This window comes from Oenanthe melanoleuca, chromosome 3 (genome assembly GCF_029582105.1).
Source record: "Oenanthe melanoleuca isolate GR-GAL-2019-014 chromosome 3, OMel1.0, whole genome shotgun sequence".
NCBI lineage: Eukaryota > Metazoa > Chordata > Aves > Passeriformes > Muscicapidae > Oenanthe > Oenanthe melanoleuca.
In genome coordinates, this window is record NC_079336.1 from 101,021,854 (window position 1) to 101,040,182 (window position 18,329).

Genomic DNA, 18,329 nt, shown 5'->3' on the forward strand with positions numbered 1-18,329 from the left:
TCACAGCTCACAGGATCCTGCCCTCAGCCCTGAGGGAGCCGGGAACTGAGGGGAGGGATAGTGCGGGATGGGCTCACAGGATCCCGCCCTCATCCCTGAGGGAGCCAAGAACTGAGGGAGGGATGGTGCAGGATGGGCTCACAGCCCACAGGATCCTGCCCTCAGCCCTGAGGGAGCCGGGAACTGAGGGAAGGATGGTGCGGGATGAGATCACAGCTCACAGGATCCTGCCCTCAGCCCTGAGGGAGCCGGGAACTGAGGGAGGGATGGTGCGGGATGGGCTCATAGGATCCCGCCCTCAGCCCTGAGGGAGCCAAGAACTGAGGGAGGGATGGTGCGGGATGGGATCACAGCCCGCAGGATCCTGCCCTCAGCCCTGAGGGAGCCAAGAACTGAGGGAGGGATGGTGCTGGATGGGATCACAGCTCACAGGATCCCGCCCTCAGCCCTGAGGGAGCCAAGAACTGAGGGAGGGATGGTGCGGGATGGGATCACAGCTCACAGGATCCTGCCCTCAGCCCTGAGGGAGCCGGGAACTGAGGGAGGGATGGTGCGGGATGGGATCACAGCCCGCAGGATCCTGCCCTCAGCCCTGAGGGAGCCAAGAACTGAGGGAGGGATGGTGCGGGATGGGATCACAGCTCACAAGATCCCGCCCTCAGCCCTGAGGGAGCCGGGAAGGAGAGGGATGGTTTGACCCAACGCCACGCAGTCCCAGCCTTTCCCTTTTATAAATCTCGGTGTGGCACCTTGCAACTTTTCACTGTTAAGTCCAAGACCTGCTGTGCCATCCCACCTGTCCTGGGTAGGTTTTGAACACCTGTTATTTTGCAGAACCCAATGCCCAAAAGGCGTTTAAGCTGCAGCTTCATCACAGGTGAATTTAGACAGGATTGAATTACAGGAAAAAAACACAACAGATACAAGGTATATTTTTTGTATCAGCCTGAGAAATAGCTTTTACCTATTGGGAACAACTTAATTTAAAAGAAGTTTCTTTTATTTTATTTTATGTTTTTTTAATTTTGTTTTCCCTGTTTAAGTTATTTTTTTCACCCTAAAGAGAATACAAATGTAATGTAGTTTAGATGCAAAGCACATCCTCGAACCCACAAAGTGGATTCATTTTGTATTGTTTCTCAGTAAAACACAGCAGCTCAAAAAAGAGCTATGACTGGAAGGAAAATGCCCACATTATACTTAAACCTTGTAATTGTTATGGCATATCTTTGGCTGGGTGTGAAAAGCCAGGGTTTGAAGTGCTCCTGTATAAAGATAATTATCCAATAAATGTTCCCCTGCACCAGCAAGGTGTAAGAAACAGGTGGAGAATGGGAGCTCCTGAGGTTGTTTTCCATTTTCAAGCACCTGCACGTGTATCAGGAGCTCCTTGCAAGTGAAACACATCCTCATGGTGAGCAGTTCTCCAGTGCCAGCAACAGCTTTGCATGGTAAAACACCAAAATCCAGCATTTGGCCAGTTGTCCAAATGAAGAAATAGGGAAAACATGACTCTACCATCTTTCAACCATTTTAAACAGTTGCTTTTGATTTTATCTTTTTTGCTGGATTTATGCACCTTTGAAACAGATAACTGAGAAGACGATTTGGAAGTGGATGATCTTTGCCTTTTTATACTCAATTTTTAGCAGGCAGGGAGAAAACCAGTTTTCTGGTAAAGATAGAGAAATGCACACCTGGGTTTGCTGTGGTATCCCAGGAAGTTCCTGCTTTCTCCTGGGTGTGTATAACCAGTGGCATAGCTACACCCGAGGATATTGTGTAAATTTGGGTTGTGGCATATGTAATTTCTCTGGTGCTGAGCTCTGCTTTGGGTTTGGATTTGCCACAAAGGACCTGAGAGGAAAACAGAGACAGGTTGTGTGCTGTTACCAGCAATTACCACGGGCTGCTCAGTGGTGCCCTAGGGCTGGGAGCAAGGATTTTCCAGGCTTTTGAAGGAAATGAAGGAGCTGCTGCTGTCCCAGCCACCTAGTTACACACGGCTCTGTGCTTGGCAAAAGCAGCTCCTCCAGTGCTGAGAACATTTGGAGTCAGTTTGTTCCACTGCTGGGTGGAGCCTGGATTTTGAGTTGGTGTGCAGCGAGCTGCTGAGCTAAGTTTAGAGCTGCTGTGGTCAGTTGGGTTCCTTACCAACAATTTTGGTCTGGCAGGGTTCCTTCCCTGGAGCTGAGCTTCTGCATTTAAAAAGAGTTGTCTGGCTAATTTAAGGGGGTTTTGTTACCCACTTTTGTTTTCCCCTTCTGTGTCCAGTATGCACTCCCTGGCCATGGTTTGGTTTCATCCTGCAGGTGTGGAGGTGGCATCAGGTGGAGACTGACCCAGAGCAGGTTCTGTGGTTCAGGACTTGTCATGTCAGGGTGAAGCTGAGCTTTCAGCCAGGGCACCCACGGACCAACTGTGTCATTAGGTCGTGTTTAAAGCCAGCACTCCCTGAAGCCTTTTGGATTTGTCTTAAGAGCTGAGTTTACACTGCACTTTATATTGAGTTGTCTGCACTTTATATTGTTCTCTTTACCCTCTTATTATAATTTCTGTTCTAACCTTTTCCAGCATCTCCCAGAATGGAGCAATGAAACAATAAAAAAATCCTGCAATAAACACCCCCATGCAAGATCCTGCAGTTATAATGGAGTTTTTAAGCTTAGTTTCTTGAAAAAAAAAAAAAAAAAACAAAACAAACGTTTTTGTGCTTAATAGTCTGTCCTTCAAATAGAACTTGGGCCTAATTTTGATTAAATGTGGTAGAAACTCTTTGTTTTCTGGCTTTGTGTGAATAGGCAGCTGCATGAAGAAGAGAGATTTTTATTTAGAGCTGCACTGAGGACAGAGCTCAGTCCTCTGGGGATGTTTGTTGCTGGCACAATGTTCCTGAAATGGAGGAAACCACAAACAGACTGACATCATTTCACCTCATGGCCTTAGGTAAGTTATTAAGTGCCATTCCTTAATCATGCTCTGATAAGAATCAGTAGCTCCTAAATATTTAATAAATGCAATACTCAAGTCTTCCCAGCATGAAGTTTTTTGCACAAGTAAAATTTAAGTTTTCAGAGAAAAGATAGTCTCTACCTAGAGAATATTTTTTTCTTCTATCTGGAGTTTCATGCCAGAGGTTTTGGCTCGTGGTGCCTGAGGCTGAGCCCTGCAGAAGCTGCCAGCCCTGCCTGCATGGCATGGCTGCATGGCTACATCAACCTCCTGGAGAAGAAAATGAATGAGGGATTCTGGTTTTTATGGATTTTCTTGGGATTCTTTTACTTGATTTCTTCTGATTTTCTGTTTCCTTCCTGCTCTGGACTATGTATAATGAAGAGTTTTTGTACTATTCATTCTACACCCTCCATTTCTTTGTAATATTTTCTGAAGGTTTTTCTCCCTTATGTTCCTTTTAAAAAGTCTAATTTGACTTCCATGGATGAAAAGGCTGCTCACACAGTCTTTTCAGCAAATGGTCTAGGGACACACACCATGGGAGTAGGTCAGGAAATGCATGCAGTGCCTTCTAAGTATTACCTTATTACATGTACCTGTAGGTAATGTCACCAGCACAGAAAGGTGAGGGTTCTGCAGGGCTGCCCTGTGGTTTGGGAAGGAAGAAAAACATTCTATCAGCAGTGATTTTATTCTGCTAAGACATCATTGTAAACATTGCTATTTATTTTTCTCTAGGTAAAATGAATGTGATGTGATCTGCTTCTAAAATCTACATGAGTTTAAAAAAAAAAAATCTTACTGCACTTCTAGATTGATTTTCTAGATTTTCTAGGCAGCAATTCTCTCCTTGCTCTTACAAAAAAAAAAAAAAAAATTTTTTTTTGCTTATCAGTGGAAGTTGGCAGAGAAGTTCCTGGTCATAAGGCTACAAAAGGAATTAGAGGCAGGGACAGACAAGCTGCTGAATAAGTTTGTGGCACTGGGACTGTTGCTGCTGTTAATTCTCAGCACTCCTTTCCTGTCACACAGGAATAAGTGAGGACACACAGGAGCACAGTGTAGTGTGAGTCAGTGACCCTTGGTCTGCAGGGTGTAGGCTGAAGCTCTTTGGTGAAAGAATGAGTATTTGAGTATTTCTTTGTGGAAATACCTGGGGAGATGATTCCCCCCTCTCCCTCTAGATGCCAGCAGAGCACCAGCCTTGCTGTGAGGCATTGCCTCGTGGATGTATTTCAGAACAGTGTTTATCTGTGATGCTGCTTGATTACTTTTTAGAGAGGTTGGGATTAACAGATTGTCCTGTTCAGAACAAACTCTGCATCCTCTGGAGAGCTGATGAAAAGAAAAAGCACCCAGAGTTTAAACATGCTCTGTTATAAATATCTGTTTCTGCAAATATAAAACATGTTCTCACCTGTGTTGTATTTCCCTGTATTTCACAGGTAAAGAGCAAATCAGAAGCTTCTTGGCAAGCAACATCCTGAGCCCTCAGAGGCATCCTCGTTTGTAACTCCACATAAACGTGTTGTTCCAGAGATCCCTGTGGAGGAGCATGCTGTTCCAGGACAGTGCTTGCTGAGAACATCGTGGTTGAGCTTCTGCATCCTTCCATGGAGAGGCTGATGGGAGCCTGGCATGCAGTGTGAGCTCCCTGCCTTGGGCCCATTTAATGCCTGGGACAGCTCTGAAAGAGATCCCTTCTGGTGCTGGGATGGATCAGGCTGAAGCACCTTGTCCTGCTGCTCTGGGCTTTCCCATATGCCTGCTTCTCTAATGGCATTTGTTGCACCAAAAGCAAAGTGTCCCCCTCTGCTCCCTCACAGCCAGCAAGAGTTCTGGCCCTTAAAGAGCCTTTTCCTTCCTGTGTGGAGGGGATCAGCTACATTTCAGAGTGTTTCTGCTGGGAGACTCTGTGAGACTCAGTGAGTGATTTTCAAGTGCTGTTAGAGATGGAGCATGGTGCACTCCTGCCATGACAACCAGGGGATGCACCCACAGGCACTGTTGGCTGTTGTGCACTCTCTTTGCCTGGACATGGTTCTTTGGAAAGAAGACACACAAGTGAATGGAAAAGGACCTTGACAAGACTTTCTTCGGAGAAAGAAAAGACAGGAAAGCTACACAAGCTGCTCAAAAACTGTATTCCAGTTCTTCTGCACTTCCCCCAAGTGATCCTCCTCTCAGAGAAACAGAACAACATAACAGTAAGTGAAGTATTAGTTGTATTTTTTTATATATTTTGGCTTTTGATGGCTCTTAAAAATTGTTTCAGAGATGTGTGAGTATTCCAGTCACTCTGCCAAAGGTTGATGTCTTTATAGCTGGAGGTACAAACAGGATTTGCTGTTGGGTGCAATCAGAAAAAGGGGGGAGGAACAAGCAGGTGGAGCAAAGCTGGGCAGCTTCTTAACATGGCTTTATGGGGAATGTTTCCCCCAGGTTGCTTTGCTCCCCTGACTGCCCCAGTTCTGAGCAACACTCTGACAGCTCAGTTGGTTGTAACTAAAATGAAACCTGGTGAAAATACATACTGGTAGTAGGAAAAAGGAAAAATCAGCATTTAAAGCACTGATACTTCTTCATAGGTGTTGATAAATACAAATCCCATGTGTTTAACCCTGTTGCTACATCTCATACGTGTTCCAGTTTCCACTTGTGGAAGGGTTGAGTGTTAACACCAGGAAAAAGAGAGGCATTGCCCGTGGCTGGAGCATATGTGCTTCAGGATGGTTCACCAGCTCATATGGAATTGGGCTGTTGAGGGTTACTTTAAGTTGGAACAAGTGGGAATTGTGGGAGCGGGACTTGTATATTTTTGTGGCTCCCAGAAAGGGCACTTTAAAAGAAAGGGAGGCTCTAATGTGTTCCCTTGGCTGTGAAATTCAGGAGGCTGGAGTGAGGACTGTTTGGAGAAATCATTTGTGATGAACTTCCTAGTTCAGTGAATACCTGCAGTGTGGTAAAGGGTAGTGAGGTATGTCCTCCCAATATCTCATTTTAAATGATGTCCTTTTGTTTTGGACTAACTCATATTTAAGATGGAGCAATCTTTATTTTCAATTGCAGTATCTTTTTTTTTTTTCTGCCCTTCTCTGGAGCTAATCTTCCAGACAATATAAATTGCTATTCACAAATCTCTTATTTTGCTTTGTTTCTGGCAAAACCAAACACCCCAGTCAAGTTTTCCTAGAGCTGTGCTGTACAAACACAAGGGAATAGATGATCTCTTCCCCTGTTTGGGATAATGAGTCTTTGGTTCATTTGCTCACTGCAAATGACAATCATATGTACCCGTTCACTAAATCCTGGGGAAAATGCAGGAAAAGCCAGGCCAGAAATAAGTATAAAAACTGAGGTCCAAACAGCAAGAAGTCTGATCTACCAGAATGTGAAAATAAGAGATTTTCATAGTGGAAGGTGACACCATCCTGTCTTCTTCATTTGCCTTTCACTTCTATTATGAGTTTGAGTCATGGGGCTCAGCTAAACTTGGGACAGACATGGCAGGAATCTGTATCTGTCCAGTCATTCCCAGCTCAGTGCTGAGGAGAGGACAAATTCCCAGGAAAGGACTGCAAGCCCTTAGTGGTGAGAAGGCACAAGCTTGCTTCTGCCACATGCAAAATGAAAGCTCTTGGTACATGTCAGAGAACACAAATCTACCATAATAAAAACATCTCTTTACTACATGTCGAAAGTTCATTCCAAAACAACAAAAGGAGTTAATTTCTCAGGCTAAACATTGTAGATGGTAAAGACAACACCAAGATCCAGGTCTTTAACAAAAAACCAGAACATAGCTCTGTGGCTTTTATTTCTGTAATACTGAAAGCATTAAAAACCCCAAAAGAATAGAACAGAGACTCTTTTATACAGTACAGAACCTTGCCCTCAGAGTTCAGGGGGTTTTATGCACTGTACAGTAGCAGGAGCAGGCAGCTCTTGGAAATGAAACCTATGGGGAAATATCAGATTGGGACACCTCTTCAGATTCTAATGGCAAGCTCAAAGTTGGGATTGTCAGCATCTCTTATTATTATTGTACAGAAATTGGCACCCAAGAGTTCATTTGAAAGGTGTCTGCAGCACTGCCTGCTTCTAGTGCAGGGGATTTGGCTTTTTCAAGTCTCAGCAGCATGTGCATGAAATTGCTTCATTACTTGGCTTTTTGCCCCTGTATGAGGTAAATCATCAGCTGCTAAATCTGGAAATGGGATGGATGATTGGGACGGAACATCCTCTCTGCTTAAAATCCACTGGGAAGCAAATGTTAAAATACTCACCTCACCTCTTCTGTGGGTCACTGCTGCACTGCAAACCCCCCACTGCCTTTGAGCTTGTTTTGGGGAAGCACTTGAGAGGCTCATCGTGGACAACTTCATAAGAAGTTGTAACAAAACAATTATCCCTGCCCTGCAGATCCTGCACAATCTGTGACTACAATTAAATTTCGTGTTTCTTTTTCCTGAAGTTAGATTGATTATGTGCATCCACTGCATTTACTTAGAGGAGTTAGATCTGTGCAGCACCTTGTCACTGAGCCCGCTCACTCCTTTCAGCTTCACTCTCTTTATGGATAATACCTTTAAAAAATGGAACCCCCAGCTTTGCTCTGTGAGTAAAAGCAGAGTGTGTCTCACTCAGCTTAATGCACCTTGGATTACAGCTCTCATCTGCCTGTGTTCAGGAGAGATCCTGGAGGCAGACAGTTGGCCAGGCAGCCTCTCACTGTGTGAAATTTATGCTACTCTATTTGTATGTCATTACAAAAACAACTTTTTAAGGATAGTGTGCAGGCTTGCTGCTGCTTAGCACAGGAACAGGAGTCCAAACACTTTTTTCTGGTTGACTACCTTCATTATTAGTTTTTTCTCTTTTTTTTGGTGGTTTTCTCTCCCTTAGAAACGTCAAGGTTATGGAATCTGATGGTTCATAGTTTTTTACTGAAGCACATTTTCAGAGTCTCACAAAAACACACCAAGGCAATGGAGATAGTGAGCTTTGAATGCATGGAACAATCACCCAGAGCTAATTAGTGGTTTGTAGTTTTAAGGGATAATCAAACGCTGGGTTCTTATAGGAGACTAAGTGTGTACCATACTGTTCACTCTGAGGCTTCTTACATGCCTTACACAGACATACAGATAAAATAATTGTGGTAATTAGAAAGAGTCCACTTGCTGCAGACAGACCAGCAAAAACATACTTGTAGCTGGGTTTTGTTCTAAAGCTGGTGCACGAATTACCTGGAATTTCCTGGCCTGTTTTCTGGCTTGAGCCTGCTTTGTTGGAGGCAGACACACAGACGTGGTAAGTGGTGAATGGCAGCAGGTTATACAGAGTGTACTGCCTGGCCGTGGGGTAGATGTTGTCCATGACAAACTGCCTGTCCTCACTGTCTTGGGCACGAAGCACCAGCTCATAACTGTGAACAACTGAGTACGGGGCACACCAGCGTATCTGTGCAGAGCTGTCAGTGATTTCAATCACCTCTCTGAGCCTGGGGGGGTCTGGAATCTTATCTTCCGTCGACGTGCCAGGACACGAGCACTGGGTTATGTTCTGGAGCTCCTTGCACGGCTTCTGCAGGTGCCTGCAGGGACTGTAGTCACAGGCCACGTGGGCTGTGTGCACCGAGGGCTCCTTAGGCTGCTCCTCGTAGTCGTAGTCATCGGTGTAGTGTGATGGTGGCGTGCTGGCTGCAGCCTCTGGGTGGGCCCTGCTCCTCGTGGAGATCACCTGGGGGGGGCTTGTCTGGGGGGCACCTTCCCTGCCATGGGTGGCAAAGGAGTGAGTGGGATGGCTGGTGGTGTGTGGGACTCCTGCCCCTCCAGTGGAATAGTCACTGGTGGTCTGGCTGAATGGCCCTTCCCGGGGGAATGTTGTGTGTATTGTTCTGAGCCCTCTCTGTGGCTGTTCTGTTCCAGCTGGGCTTGTGGAGCTGTGATCTGGGGACTGAGCAAAGAACTCTTGGAAAAAAACTGGGAAGGAGGTAGCAGGTGCCGAGGAAGGGGGATTGCTTGTGGATTCAGAAACTGCTTTCTCATGGGAGGAACTGTTGGCCTTCGCTAGGATGGGCTCAGTTGGGCTGGATCCTGCAGTGCTCCTCACATCCCACTGGATCAGGGAGCTGGTGGAAGTGTCTTTGGTGAGCATTGGGTTGGATGTCACTGTGCTCCTCACATCCCACTGGATCAGGGAGCTGGTGGAAGTGTCTTTGGTGAGCATTGGGTTGGATGTCACTGTGCTCATCACATCCCCCTGGATCAGGGAGCTGGTGGAAGTGTCTTTGGTGAGCATTGGGTTGGATGTCACTGTGCTCATCACATCCCCCTGGATCAGGGAGCTGGTAGAAGAGTCTTTGGTTAGCATTGGGTTGGATGCTGCAGTGCTCATCACATCCCCATAGATCAGGGAGCTGGTTTGAGTCAAATCCGTGGTAAACAGAGCTGAGTAGGTTGTTACAACAGTAGAGGTCTCATCGCTGGTGAAGCTGAAAGAATCATGATCAGGAAGGGCTGTGTTTGAATCGGGCAGTGTAACATTGCTCTCTGACTGGCATTTATTGTAGAGCTCCAGCAGTGAAAAAGGTGTTGGAGGTCTGCCCGAATCTTCCTGGGATGTGCAAAAAGTCTCCCGAGCCCTGCAGAAGGAAACCAGAATAGTCAGCACCCAGAAGAACATTACACATTTCTGTAGGCTGCTTGGATTGGAATTGGTGACCTGCTGTCAAAACAGTTTCTGTTAGTGAGAATGTGAAAGCTAGATTGTCTTAACAATAGTCCAGGCAGCTTTCCACAGCACTGCCTGTGGAATTCAGCTGGAGCTGGCTTTTCGGTTTTGTAAGGTGCAGGGATATCTTTAGCCCGAGGGGAAGCATCCTTTGGTACAACAATGGCTGTGAACTTTAGCAAAGGGCATCGGGATTCACGGCAACTTGTCTTAAAGGGGAACACATGCAGAGAGATGTAACAGGATTCCCAGGATTCTTAATCCATCTGCTTTAGGCAGCTGCAGATGGGGGACTTTTAAATTACTTAAGATCGAATTCTTTATTTACTCAAACACTGAAGTTTTAGTAAAGAATGCAACTGCTAAACCTATCTTGTTGAAAAAACATTTTAATTTCAACAATCTACTTCCCTGATCTCTGAGAGATTTGATAACAAATCTTGGTGGCCTTTCAAAAGGAAGAGAGACCATTTATATGCAAATATTTCTTTTAACTGCAGCTTATTGTAATTAGCCTGTAAAACTGTAGGGGAGCATGAAAACAATAGGTGAGAAATGGTGCTACTTGCAAGGGCTTTTGTTGACTGCTGGTGGTGATGTAAGCTTTGTGAATAGCAGGGTTAGGAGAAAATAATTTGTTAAAGATCTTCCAAAGCTTTCCAGTTTCTGATCCCAGCGCTGGCACATCAATATAGCTCATTTTGTATCTTCAGCTAACAGTGAAATGTGGTCTAAAACAGAAAGTATTCCCACCTAAAGTAGAATCCACAGCTAATAATACTTTGTTTTGTCCCTGAAAGGGACATTATTTTGCACTTCTACCTCTTGTGGAAGGGAAGAACATACAAGGAATTTGAATAACTTAGTGAATGGTGGTGACTGTCTGGTCCCCAAACAACTTGCACACTGAAGCTGTGTCTGATGAGCATTACTCGATCTCCTTGAGCTCACTTACTTTTGCAGAACAACTTTCTCGGGCTTGGACAGCAGCCAGGAGAGCTGGCAGTCACACAGCAGAGGATTCCCAGACAAGTTGATGGTGATGCCTTCCGATGAATTTGTGTTCCAAGGGTTAAAGAAACTCAGGTTACAGCTACAACAAGACAAATGTAATAATTAAAAAATGCTGAGCTATCTTCCAACGACTGGAGAGTGCTTAGTATCCCATATCCTTAGTGTGTGTAAGGCACAAAGCAATATTCCCAGTTCCCCTGGCAGTAAACCCAGCATCCTGCACTCTGCAAGCTCAGATCTGCTCTCTTTTTTTTTTTTCAGGATTTTAACTGTAATTCCTTTAAATTTGGACATGATTTTTAGCACTTTGAACTGGTATTCCTGCAAGTGTTGGAAAGTGCTCTGTAAATTCAGTAGGGCAATCAAGGGGGGATGGAATCCTTTGGGTTTTTGCTTTGTATGGGTTTATTTTCCTGAAACTGGTTTCTAGGGACAGCCAGTGCTCTAGTGTTTGTTTTCTGATATGCTTATATCTGGGTTGGTATTATAAAAACGTTTCAAAGTGCTCTCCAGATTTTTCCCTTTATGCTGACTGCTCTGTGTACACTTCAGCTGCTCTTATTTTCATAAATCACTTTTGGACTTTTGTCCCTCTTAGTATTTCAGATATGTGACATACCAAGAGGTGCTACCCCTGGAATGAGGGCTAAAACATTGCTTTTACTAATGCTGAACAAGGAACTATGTTAAACTCTCACACTAAAAGTGGGAGGGATGGGATTTTTGTCTGCTTCTGAGATGCAAAGACAGCAAGCCCAGACCTCCTTCCTAAATGTGACAACAAATTGTTCAAGTCGGCTCCCAGGCACCACAGCACTGTGAGGCAAATGCAGCATTATGTGAGGAAGGACAAAAAAAACCCAACTCACTTCTCAAATGAGAGATGGCTCAGGTGAGGAGCACTGTCAAACATCTCTGTCTGCACAAAACTCAGGGAATGAGAGTCCTGGCAGTGCAGCTCTTGGAGACCAGGCAGGTACTTGAAGAAGTCGCCATCGAGGCTTCTTAACCGTGGCATGTTTGTCAGGTGAAGTGATCTGAGGCTGGCCAAGTCCCTCGCCCACTCTGGTTGAACTGAAAAAGAAAAATATTTATTTACACCTATTGCCTAAACAGAGCATTCCTGTGGATTTCTGCGTAGAAAAAGGGTTTGAATTCATAGATACAAAGTATCTGTCACCTTCTGCAGCTATTCTCTTTGGGAAAGGAATAGAACAAAAGTCAATACACCAGTGTGTAAACACTAGTGCAGCTGCATTTTTGTAATGGTCTCTGCAGGTCAGGCTGTCACAGGGCAGAGGAAAAGAGGGGGTAAAAAAGACAACAAAGCTGATAAGAGATACAGAATAGATTTCTTTTTCGGTGAGATTAAATGAACAAGGATTTCTCTGCTCAGGAAATTTGTCTACGAGGTCCTGACTGGTGTAAGAAAGGCAAATCACTTATTTCTCCTAACAAAGGAAAAAGAGCCAAGAGACATGAAATAGAAAGAATAGGTCTTGTACAAAAGGGCCTTTCCATCCCGTGACTCAATAGGGTAACTCACTACCACAAGAGGGATTAGGCAAATTCATGGAAATTTGTTGGTGCAGCTGTTTAATGTGAGTTCAAGTGAAGCCTCTAGCTTGAGGAGCCCCCCTAAGGCCCTGGCCCAGGCTGAGAGCAGCTGGGCAAGGCATCTCACATCTGTGTCTCAGCACCTCAGATATAACTGAGGCTGGCAGGGGAGCCCAGCAAAAGGGGAAAAAACCTCCTGTGGATTGCTCGGGGCAGGGATTGTCCCCCCCCCTCAACGGAAGTGGGCTGGCTGCGGATGGCACAAAAAGCCTCTCTCTGTGCTACTTCAATGCAGTGCTAAAAACTGAATGTAGCTGTAGGGACAAAGAGAGATTTCAGCAGCTTGTCTGGAAAGAGAAACTAATTTCCTCCTGTGCTTCCCAAAACTAATCCCGGGGCTGACAGGGGGATGACTGTCAGTAGCAGACAGTGGGATTAGGATGGAGGTGGGTGACTACACTGGGACACATTGTCATGTCTCGTGGTGTTTGGTCTCTGCCCTTCCTTTGGGAGGCTGGTTTGCGTGACAGTGCCTTGCACGCTTGGAGCAGCTGTTTGCAGCTTTCAGTGTGCAGTGTTCCCCTGCACTCCAGGCTCATCCCAGAGGACAGGAGCCATCATCCCAGCAAGGCTTCTGCTCCCCTGGCCTGACCTGTGTTTACAGTCGGAAACCCGGGAACTTACTTTTCTCAAAAAAGGTCCTGCTCAGGTCAAGGACACTGATGGAGTTTTCAGTCCTGTTCATGGCCTCCTTGGGATCTGTGCTGATGGCAAAAGCAGAGTCCCTAATTCCTCTGCTGTCATCCTTCCCAAGCAGCGTTGCAGAGAGGTTCAAGAAGTGTAGCTGAGGGTAGCAGGAAAAAGCCAGTGGCTGGATTTCAATCAGTGGATTTCCGGCCAAGGACAACCACCTCAGGTTAGGCAGGGCAGAGCCGTGGCAGGATGGCACAGATGACAGCTTATTAAAGCTCAAATCCAGCTTGAGGAGACTGGTGAGGGCTTCAGATCCCCACCTCACTGACCAGAGATGGTTGTGCCTCAGCGAGAGGACACGCAGCTGAGGGAGGTTTGCTATCTCTGTGCCATTCACCTCTTCCAAGAGGTTATTGCTGAGATCCAATCGCTGCAGGGCCTCCGGAAGGCAGACGGGGAAAGTTGTCAGGCTGCTGTTGGTCAGCTGCAGGGTGATCCAGGTCCTGTTCTTCCAATACTCACAGGACATGCTGGTGAGATTAACATTCTCCCAGGTGTCTTCCTGAGCCAGCTGGAAAAAGGTGGTGACATCCCTGGATGCTGCTCTGCTCACGGGGCCATGTGCTGTGGTCCCCAGCAGCAGAGAGAGGATGAGCAAGGGTGACATCATCCCTGCGGTTTGCAGGACCTGTTTCCTTTTTGTTTCAGGGAGGGGAAAACAAAACAACATTTTGAGTTAAATTAAAATCCCTCCAGGCATCTGCAAACTATTTAAAAGAAAACCAGTTGATAAGCCCTTTCCTATTATATCCAGACAGTGATAAGTGATAATTAATAACTCTTTTGCAATTAAGCCTAAGTAAACACGAATCTTTGGGGACAGAAGTATCATGCAGTCTTAGTCTGTGTGCCAACAGTTTTTCCTGCAGGAAGCATGAACCAAGTCGAATCCCACACCAGGACCCTCAGTGCCAGCAGTTTGTCTTGCATAGTGTCCAGTTTGGCCAGCACAATGGAAAGTTTTCCAGTGGGGTGATACCCAAACAACAGGGCCAAGTGTGCCTGGGGCAAGGGACTGTTACCTGTGAGGTTATCTGTGCAAAGCAAATTAATGGATCCAAGGACAGAGGAGAGTTGCCAAACCTTAAAGCACAGAGCCCAAACTGGGCTGAGTTGTGATTGAGTGGGCAGGTAAAAGTGCATTTCCTGTGTTAGGAAGGACTTTCCTTCACTTAGCAGAAGTCGTAACAGCAAAACCAGGGACTTGTATGGGCTCTCCCAGGGCAGTTGTACCCCACTCTAAGGACAGTCCCAGCGGGGACCCCACAGGCTCTTTGGGGCTCCTAAGCAGCTGGCTGTGCCCCACAGCCTGTCTGCCAGGCTGCAGCAGCGCTGGGCCCTGCTGCAGATGAGAGCCATAGACTGAGCACGGCCCAGCTGCTGGGAAGGGATGCACTGAAAATGCAGCTCCCGAACCACATTTCAGTGGAAGTGGTCAGAAACTGAGTATATTCCTGGATCAGGGCCCCGAAGGCCTGAGCGCCAAGAAACTTGTTATTTAGTGTTACAGCTCCCTCTCCTCTGCCCACCCCTGCTTTGGTCTTTGTAAAAAAAAAATGTCTGTAATGATTTGTGCGAGATCGACACAGGTAATCTGTGTCAGAGGAAGGAATTAACACCAACCCCAAACTCGTGCTTTTCTTATTGAGCTGTCTTTTGTGCTTCCCAGCGTCAAAACTGTCATTCCTTCTCCAGAAATATATTACAATGTAGTGTGGTAATCGAACCCCACGTATTATGAAATACCTCAGACTTATTCCAAAGTTAATTACTCCTTGCTTTTCCCTGAATGATGCCAGGTCTTGCCCAGACTTTTATCCTTTGCTGCCATCCCAGCTTTGAAGCAGTGACCAGCAAAATATGATACACCGGACTACCAAAATCATGTGTTGTGTTTGCCTGTGTCCTTCTGGTCAGATGGAACCGTGCGAGAGCCAAGAAGCCTCAGGGCTTCCCGGTCACCGGAGCCGCTGGATCCCCTGCTCCGCAGCACACTGGCAGGGAGAGCACGGGAGGAATTGGGCTGCGGTATTCCAGTCTTAGATTGAATCTTAATCTTTGCCTCTAAACCGCATCCGCTCGCACGTACCTGTCCAAAAGTGCCGGTGCCTCGTGCCTCCGCTCGGAGCGGCTCCGACTGCCTGGCCTTGATTTTATACGCTCGGGGTGACTCAGCCGAGAGCGTGAAATGCCTCTTTTCTCTTCCCAGCTTTCCCTGCTCCCGGCTCTGCCCACAAACTCAAGCGAGGTTTGTTCCAGGCTCGCTCCCCCGCTTCCAGCTTTGAGAGGGGGCGGCTCCGGGCAGCTTTCCCCGCTCCCTTGGCCCTAGCAGGAGGTGGGTGGGAGGGCTCTTATTTCCCAACACTCAGGCAGGGCTGCTCCTGTCCGTCTTTGTCTAAGCACAGGGGGGTAAAGGGAAAAGATCGGTGTCAATAGTCCCAACTCTCACGTCTTCCACCGACGGGGGGAGGGAGAAGAATTGTTGTGTTCCTTTGTTGGCAGGTCAGGATGATGTAAAGCTGAGGCTCTGCCTGCTGACATGAGCTTTGGTCTCTTTTTAGGCGCCAGTGAGGGGCTTCGAGTGTTTAAATTTCTCTCTAAGGCTCTTGCTCTTGGGGAGTAAATCCTGCAAAAGTTCACGCAGGACAAATTACTTTTCTAAGGAGGCCCTTAGGATATGTCAAAAGCGAAACTCTCACCTGCTCCTCCCGCAGAGAGGAATTCTCTCTGCCGATGGAGAGGGCGTGGGGCATGTCACTCCCCGAGTGATGGCCGCGGGAGGCCTCTCCTCGTCCTGCTGCTGTGCGTGGGTTGAGTTCTGCGTTCTGCATCTGTGTACCACATGGCTTGGGAGAATTCCCCTCCTGCTCCTTCTCTCATCCTTTGCTGGATAAGTAAAACTGACAACATAAACCATCTCCCACTGAGGGACCTGCCCTGAGCTGGGTTTTTCAGCATTCCCACCATTCAAACAATAATTAGGTCGAGAGCAGAGAATAAAGTCGGAGAAACGATCCCAGAAAGGGATGAGTTGATGGAGATTGTTCCAAAGTAAAAGCAAAAAGGTGGTTGTTCTGTTGCTACTGGAGGACAAGTAATTGTTAAAATTTCCAAGGAGTCAGTGCTTTTCCTTTATCGGGGCAACAAAACAGACCCCTGACATCAAGGCAGCAACGACCTGTAAACTTCGGTGCTAAAGAGCAGATAAAGGTCTTGCTTGCCCAAAAACCTTGAGTCTGCAAGTACACATTAGGCAGACCTTATCTATTGGCCCCGTGTGGGTCATTATGTGCGTGGGGAGAGAGCCTTGAAAAACCCCAGAACATCCCCAGAGCGGAGATAGGGGCTTGCAGAAGGACTCTCTGGAGCCATTGCGGTTCCCTTGGAGGCTGGGCGAGGTGCACATGTTGTTCCCCTGTGGAATGGCTCTAGGGCAAGACGAATGGTTTCCTAAATGAGGGGCTAATCCCACCATTGACCCTGGTGGGGCGGGGCAGCCGGGCCCGGCACGTGCGAACCGGCAGGTACCTCCAGAGCTCTGCTCTCTCTGCGGTTCAAAGGGCAAAGTGGAGCAGGTTACAAAAATCTGAAGAATTTGGTATAAGAAGAGGAAAGTCCAGCTGCAAACAGGCCGGTGGAAAGCCTGCCTTGCCTCTGGCATGGCAGAGCTGCTGGCTGCAGCGCTCCTCTTTGGGAAGCCGAGGAGCAGGGAGGTGGTCTGGCTTTGCCCTGGGCTACTAAATGCTTGTGTTTGCTGCCCTTAGCTCGGTATTTACAGACAGTGAATTTTCATTCCTTATTTTAGGGTTATCGGTTATCTTATTGATTTTAATATCTTAAAATATACTCCAGGAAACTCGGTGAGCCAAAAGCTGCCTTAATTCTAATGAGTTTATCCTTACTGACTTAATTTTGGAGACTGAGTCGAGCAGACTGTCAGGCTAGGAAAGCATTGCTCGTTTTGGTGAAGGTGGAAGGGAGGTGGAGGTTTTGTTTGCCCAGAGGCCCTTGATTTCTGAGTGATACAGAGAACCTGTTGCAAGAAGCAGAGCTCCCTTGGAAAATGAGCTTTTGTTATTTTTATTTTCCATCTTTGTTTTAGCTTTTTTGGATGGCCAGTTTTGGTGGCAGGTATTGCGTCTTCCCAGCCCTTTCCTTAGGTGCAAACTCTCGTCATCTGAAATATTTCTGCTATCGTGCTACATCTCAGACAGCTGCCCAGGTACTGGTGGAGGTTTCCCAGGGCAGGCAGCAGTCCCCGTTCACAAGTTGTTTTTTTTAATATCTGCTAACAGCAGGCAGAGATTTCCCCTTTGTAAGTCACTTTGGCTTGTTCTCATGTGCCTTTTATTCTATTTTCCGCTTTTCTGAGAGTTTCGGTGACAACCTGAGTGAGCAGTTAGCAAAGGCAGGCGTTCCTGTCAGCCTTTTCACACGGTGATGCACAGAGAACTTAAGCAGACGCCCCCTCCCCGGGGGCGATTCAGGGCTGCACAAAGCCCCTCTGCCCGCAGGAATTCTCGGGCTGAGCCCTGCATTCCTTAGTGACACCAAGATAAGCAGAGCTGGGGCGAGCAGGAGAAGGTGAGGATGGTACCAGGCTGTAAAGTTTAAGAGGTGAATGTTTATTACTGGCCGTGATCCAAGTGATGGTTAAGAACGAAAATATCCTGCAAAAAATCTGGAGAATGGCTCTTCAAGCCAACAAAAGAACTGTTTCACATGTCCGTTCACAGAGCAAGCACAAGCAAGACATTTTCCTAGAGAAAGGGCAGAGAATGGAAGAACAGGATTTTTTGGCCTGAGGTTTCAGAAAACGATGGGGTGTGTGTCTCCTAATGCAGGCTGAAGGCAGTGGTGAAATCCCCTACGGAATTTGATGTAAGAGCAGCAGGATTCGTGGGACGTGGCAGTGCTTTACCCTGACCTGGCTTGGGTTTAATTAAGCACCGTGTACACAATAGGGTTGCAGCTGAGCTGAGGTGTAAGTTTCCTAAAGATTTGTTTTCATCTAATAACATTCCTGTCCAGGATTTCATCTCTGTATTGCAAAACTTCAGGGCAGACGCCCCTGTCCTGCTTTCACTCATTCTGGGAAACCTCTCCCACATCTGGCACTGTGCAATTAATAACGTTTCTGCGGCCCACTGAGCCCGTGGTCTTTAACCCTGTGTATAAAGAGGTGCGATGAGCTCATGATTGCCAAGTATGATCAGGTTGTTGCACAAAGAAGGGAGGATGTGGGACCCCACATGCATTAAGGGAATGTCTGGAGCCTGGCTGGGACGTGCTCGGTGACATGGGCTGGGATGAAA

The 18,329-nt window shown here is 46.8% G+C and overlaps 1 protein-coding gene across 1 annotated transcript; it reads right to left on the minus strand.

The window, feature by feature from the left end:
* Positions 1-6,727: 6,727 nt before the first annotated feature.
* On the minus strand, positions 6,728-15,547 carry LRRN4 (leucine rich repeat neuronal 4). The gene is made up of 5 exons (XM_056488140.1): positions 15,104-15,547; positions 12,946-13,649; positions 11,574-11,778; positions 10,646-10,783; positions 6,728-9,601 (listed from the first exon to the last, which is right to left on the minus strand). Exons 2-5 carry the CDS (start codon positions 13,622-13,624, stop codon positions 7,987-7,989), a joined length of 2,637 nt encoding a protein of 878 aa, XP_056344115.1. The 5' UTR covers positions 13,625-13,649; positions 15,104-15,547; the 3' UTR covers positions 6,728-7,986.
* Positions 15,548-18,329: the final 2,782 nt, after the last annotated feature.

Bases quoted from the DNA above. Each gene is read 5' to 3' on its own strand.
- LRRN4 (XM_056488140.1), bottom strand. From the start codon at position 13,624: ATGATGTCACCCTTGCTCATCCTCTCTCTGCTGCTGGGGACCACAGCA. The intron at 10,784-11,573 runs GTGAGTTGGGTT...GTCTTGTTGTAG, and splicing joins AGCCATCTCTCATTTGAGAA to CTGTAACCTGAGTTTCTTTA. The intron at 9,602-10,645 runs GTAAGTGAGCTC...TTCCTTCTGCAG, and splicing joins GAGAAAGTTGTTCTGCAAAA to GGCTCGGGAGACTTTTTGCA.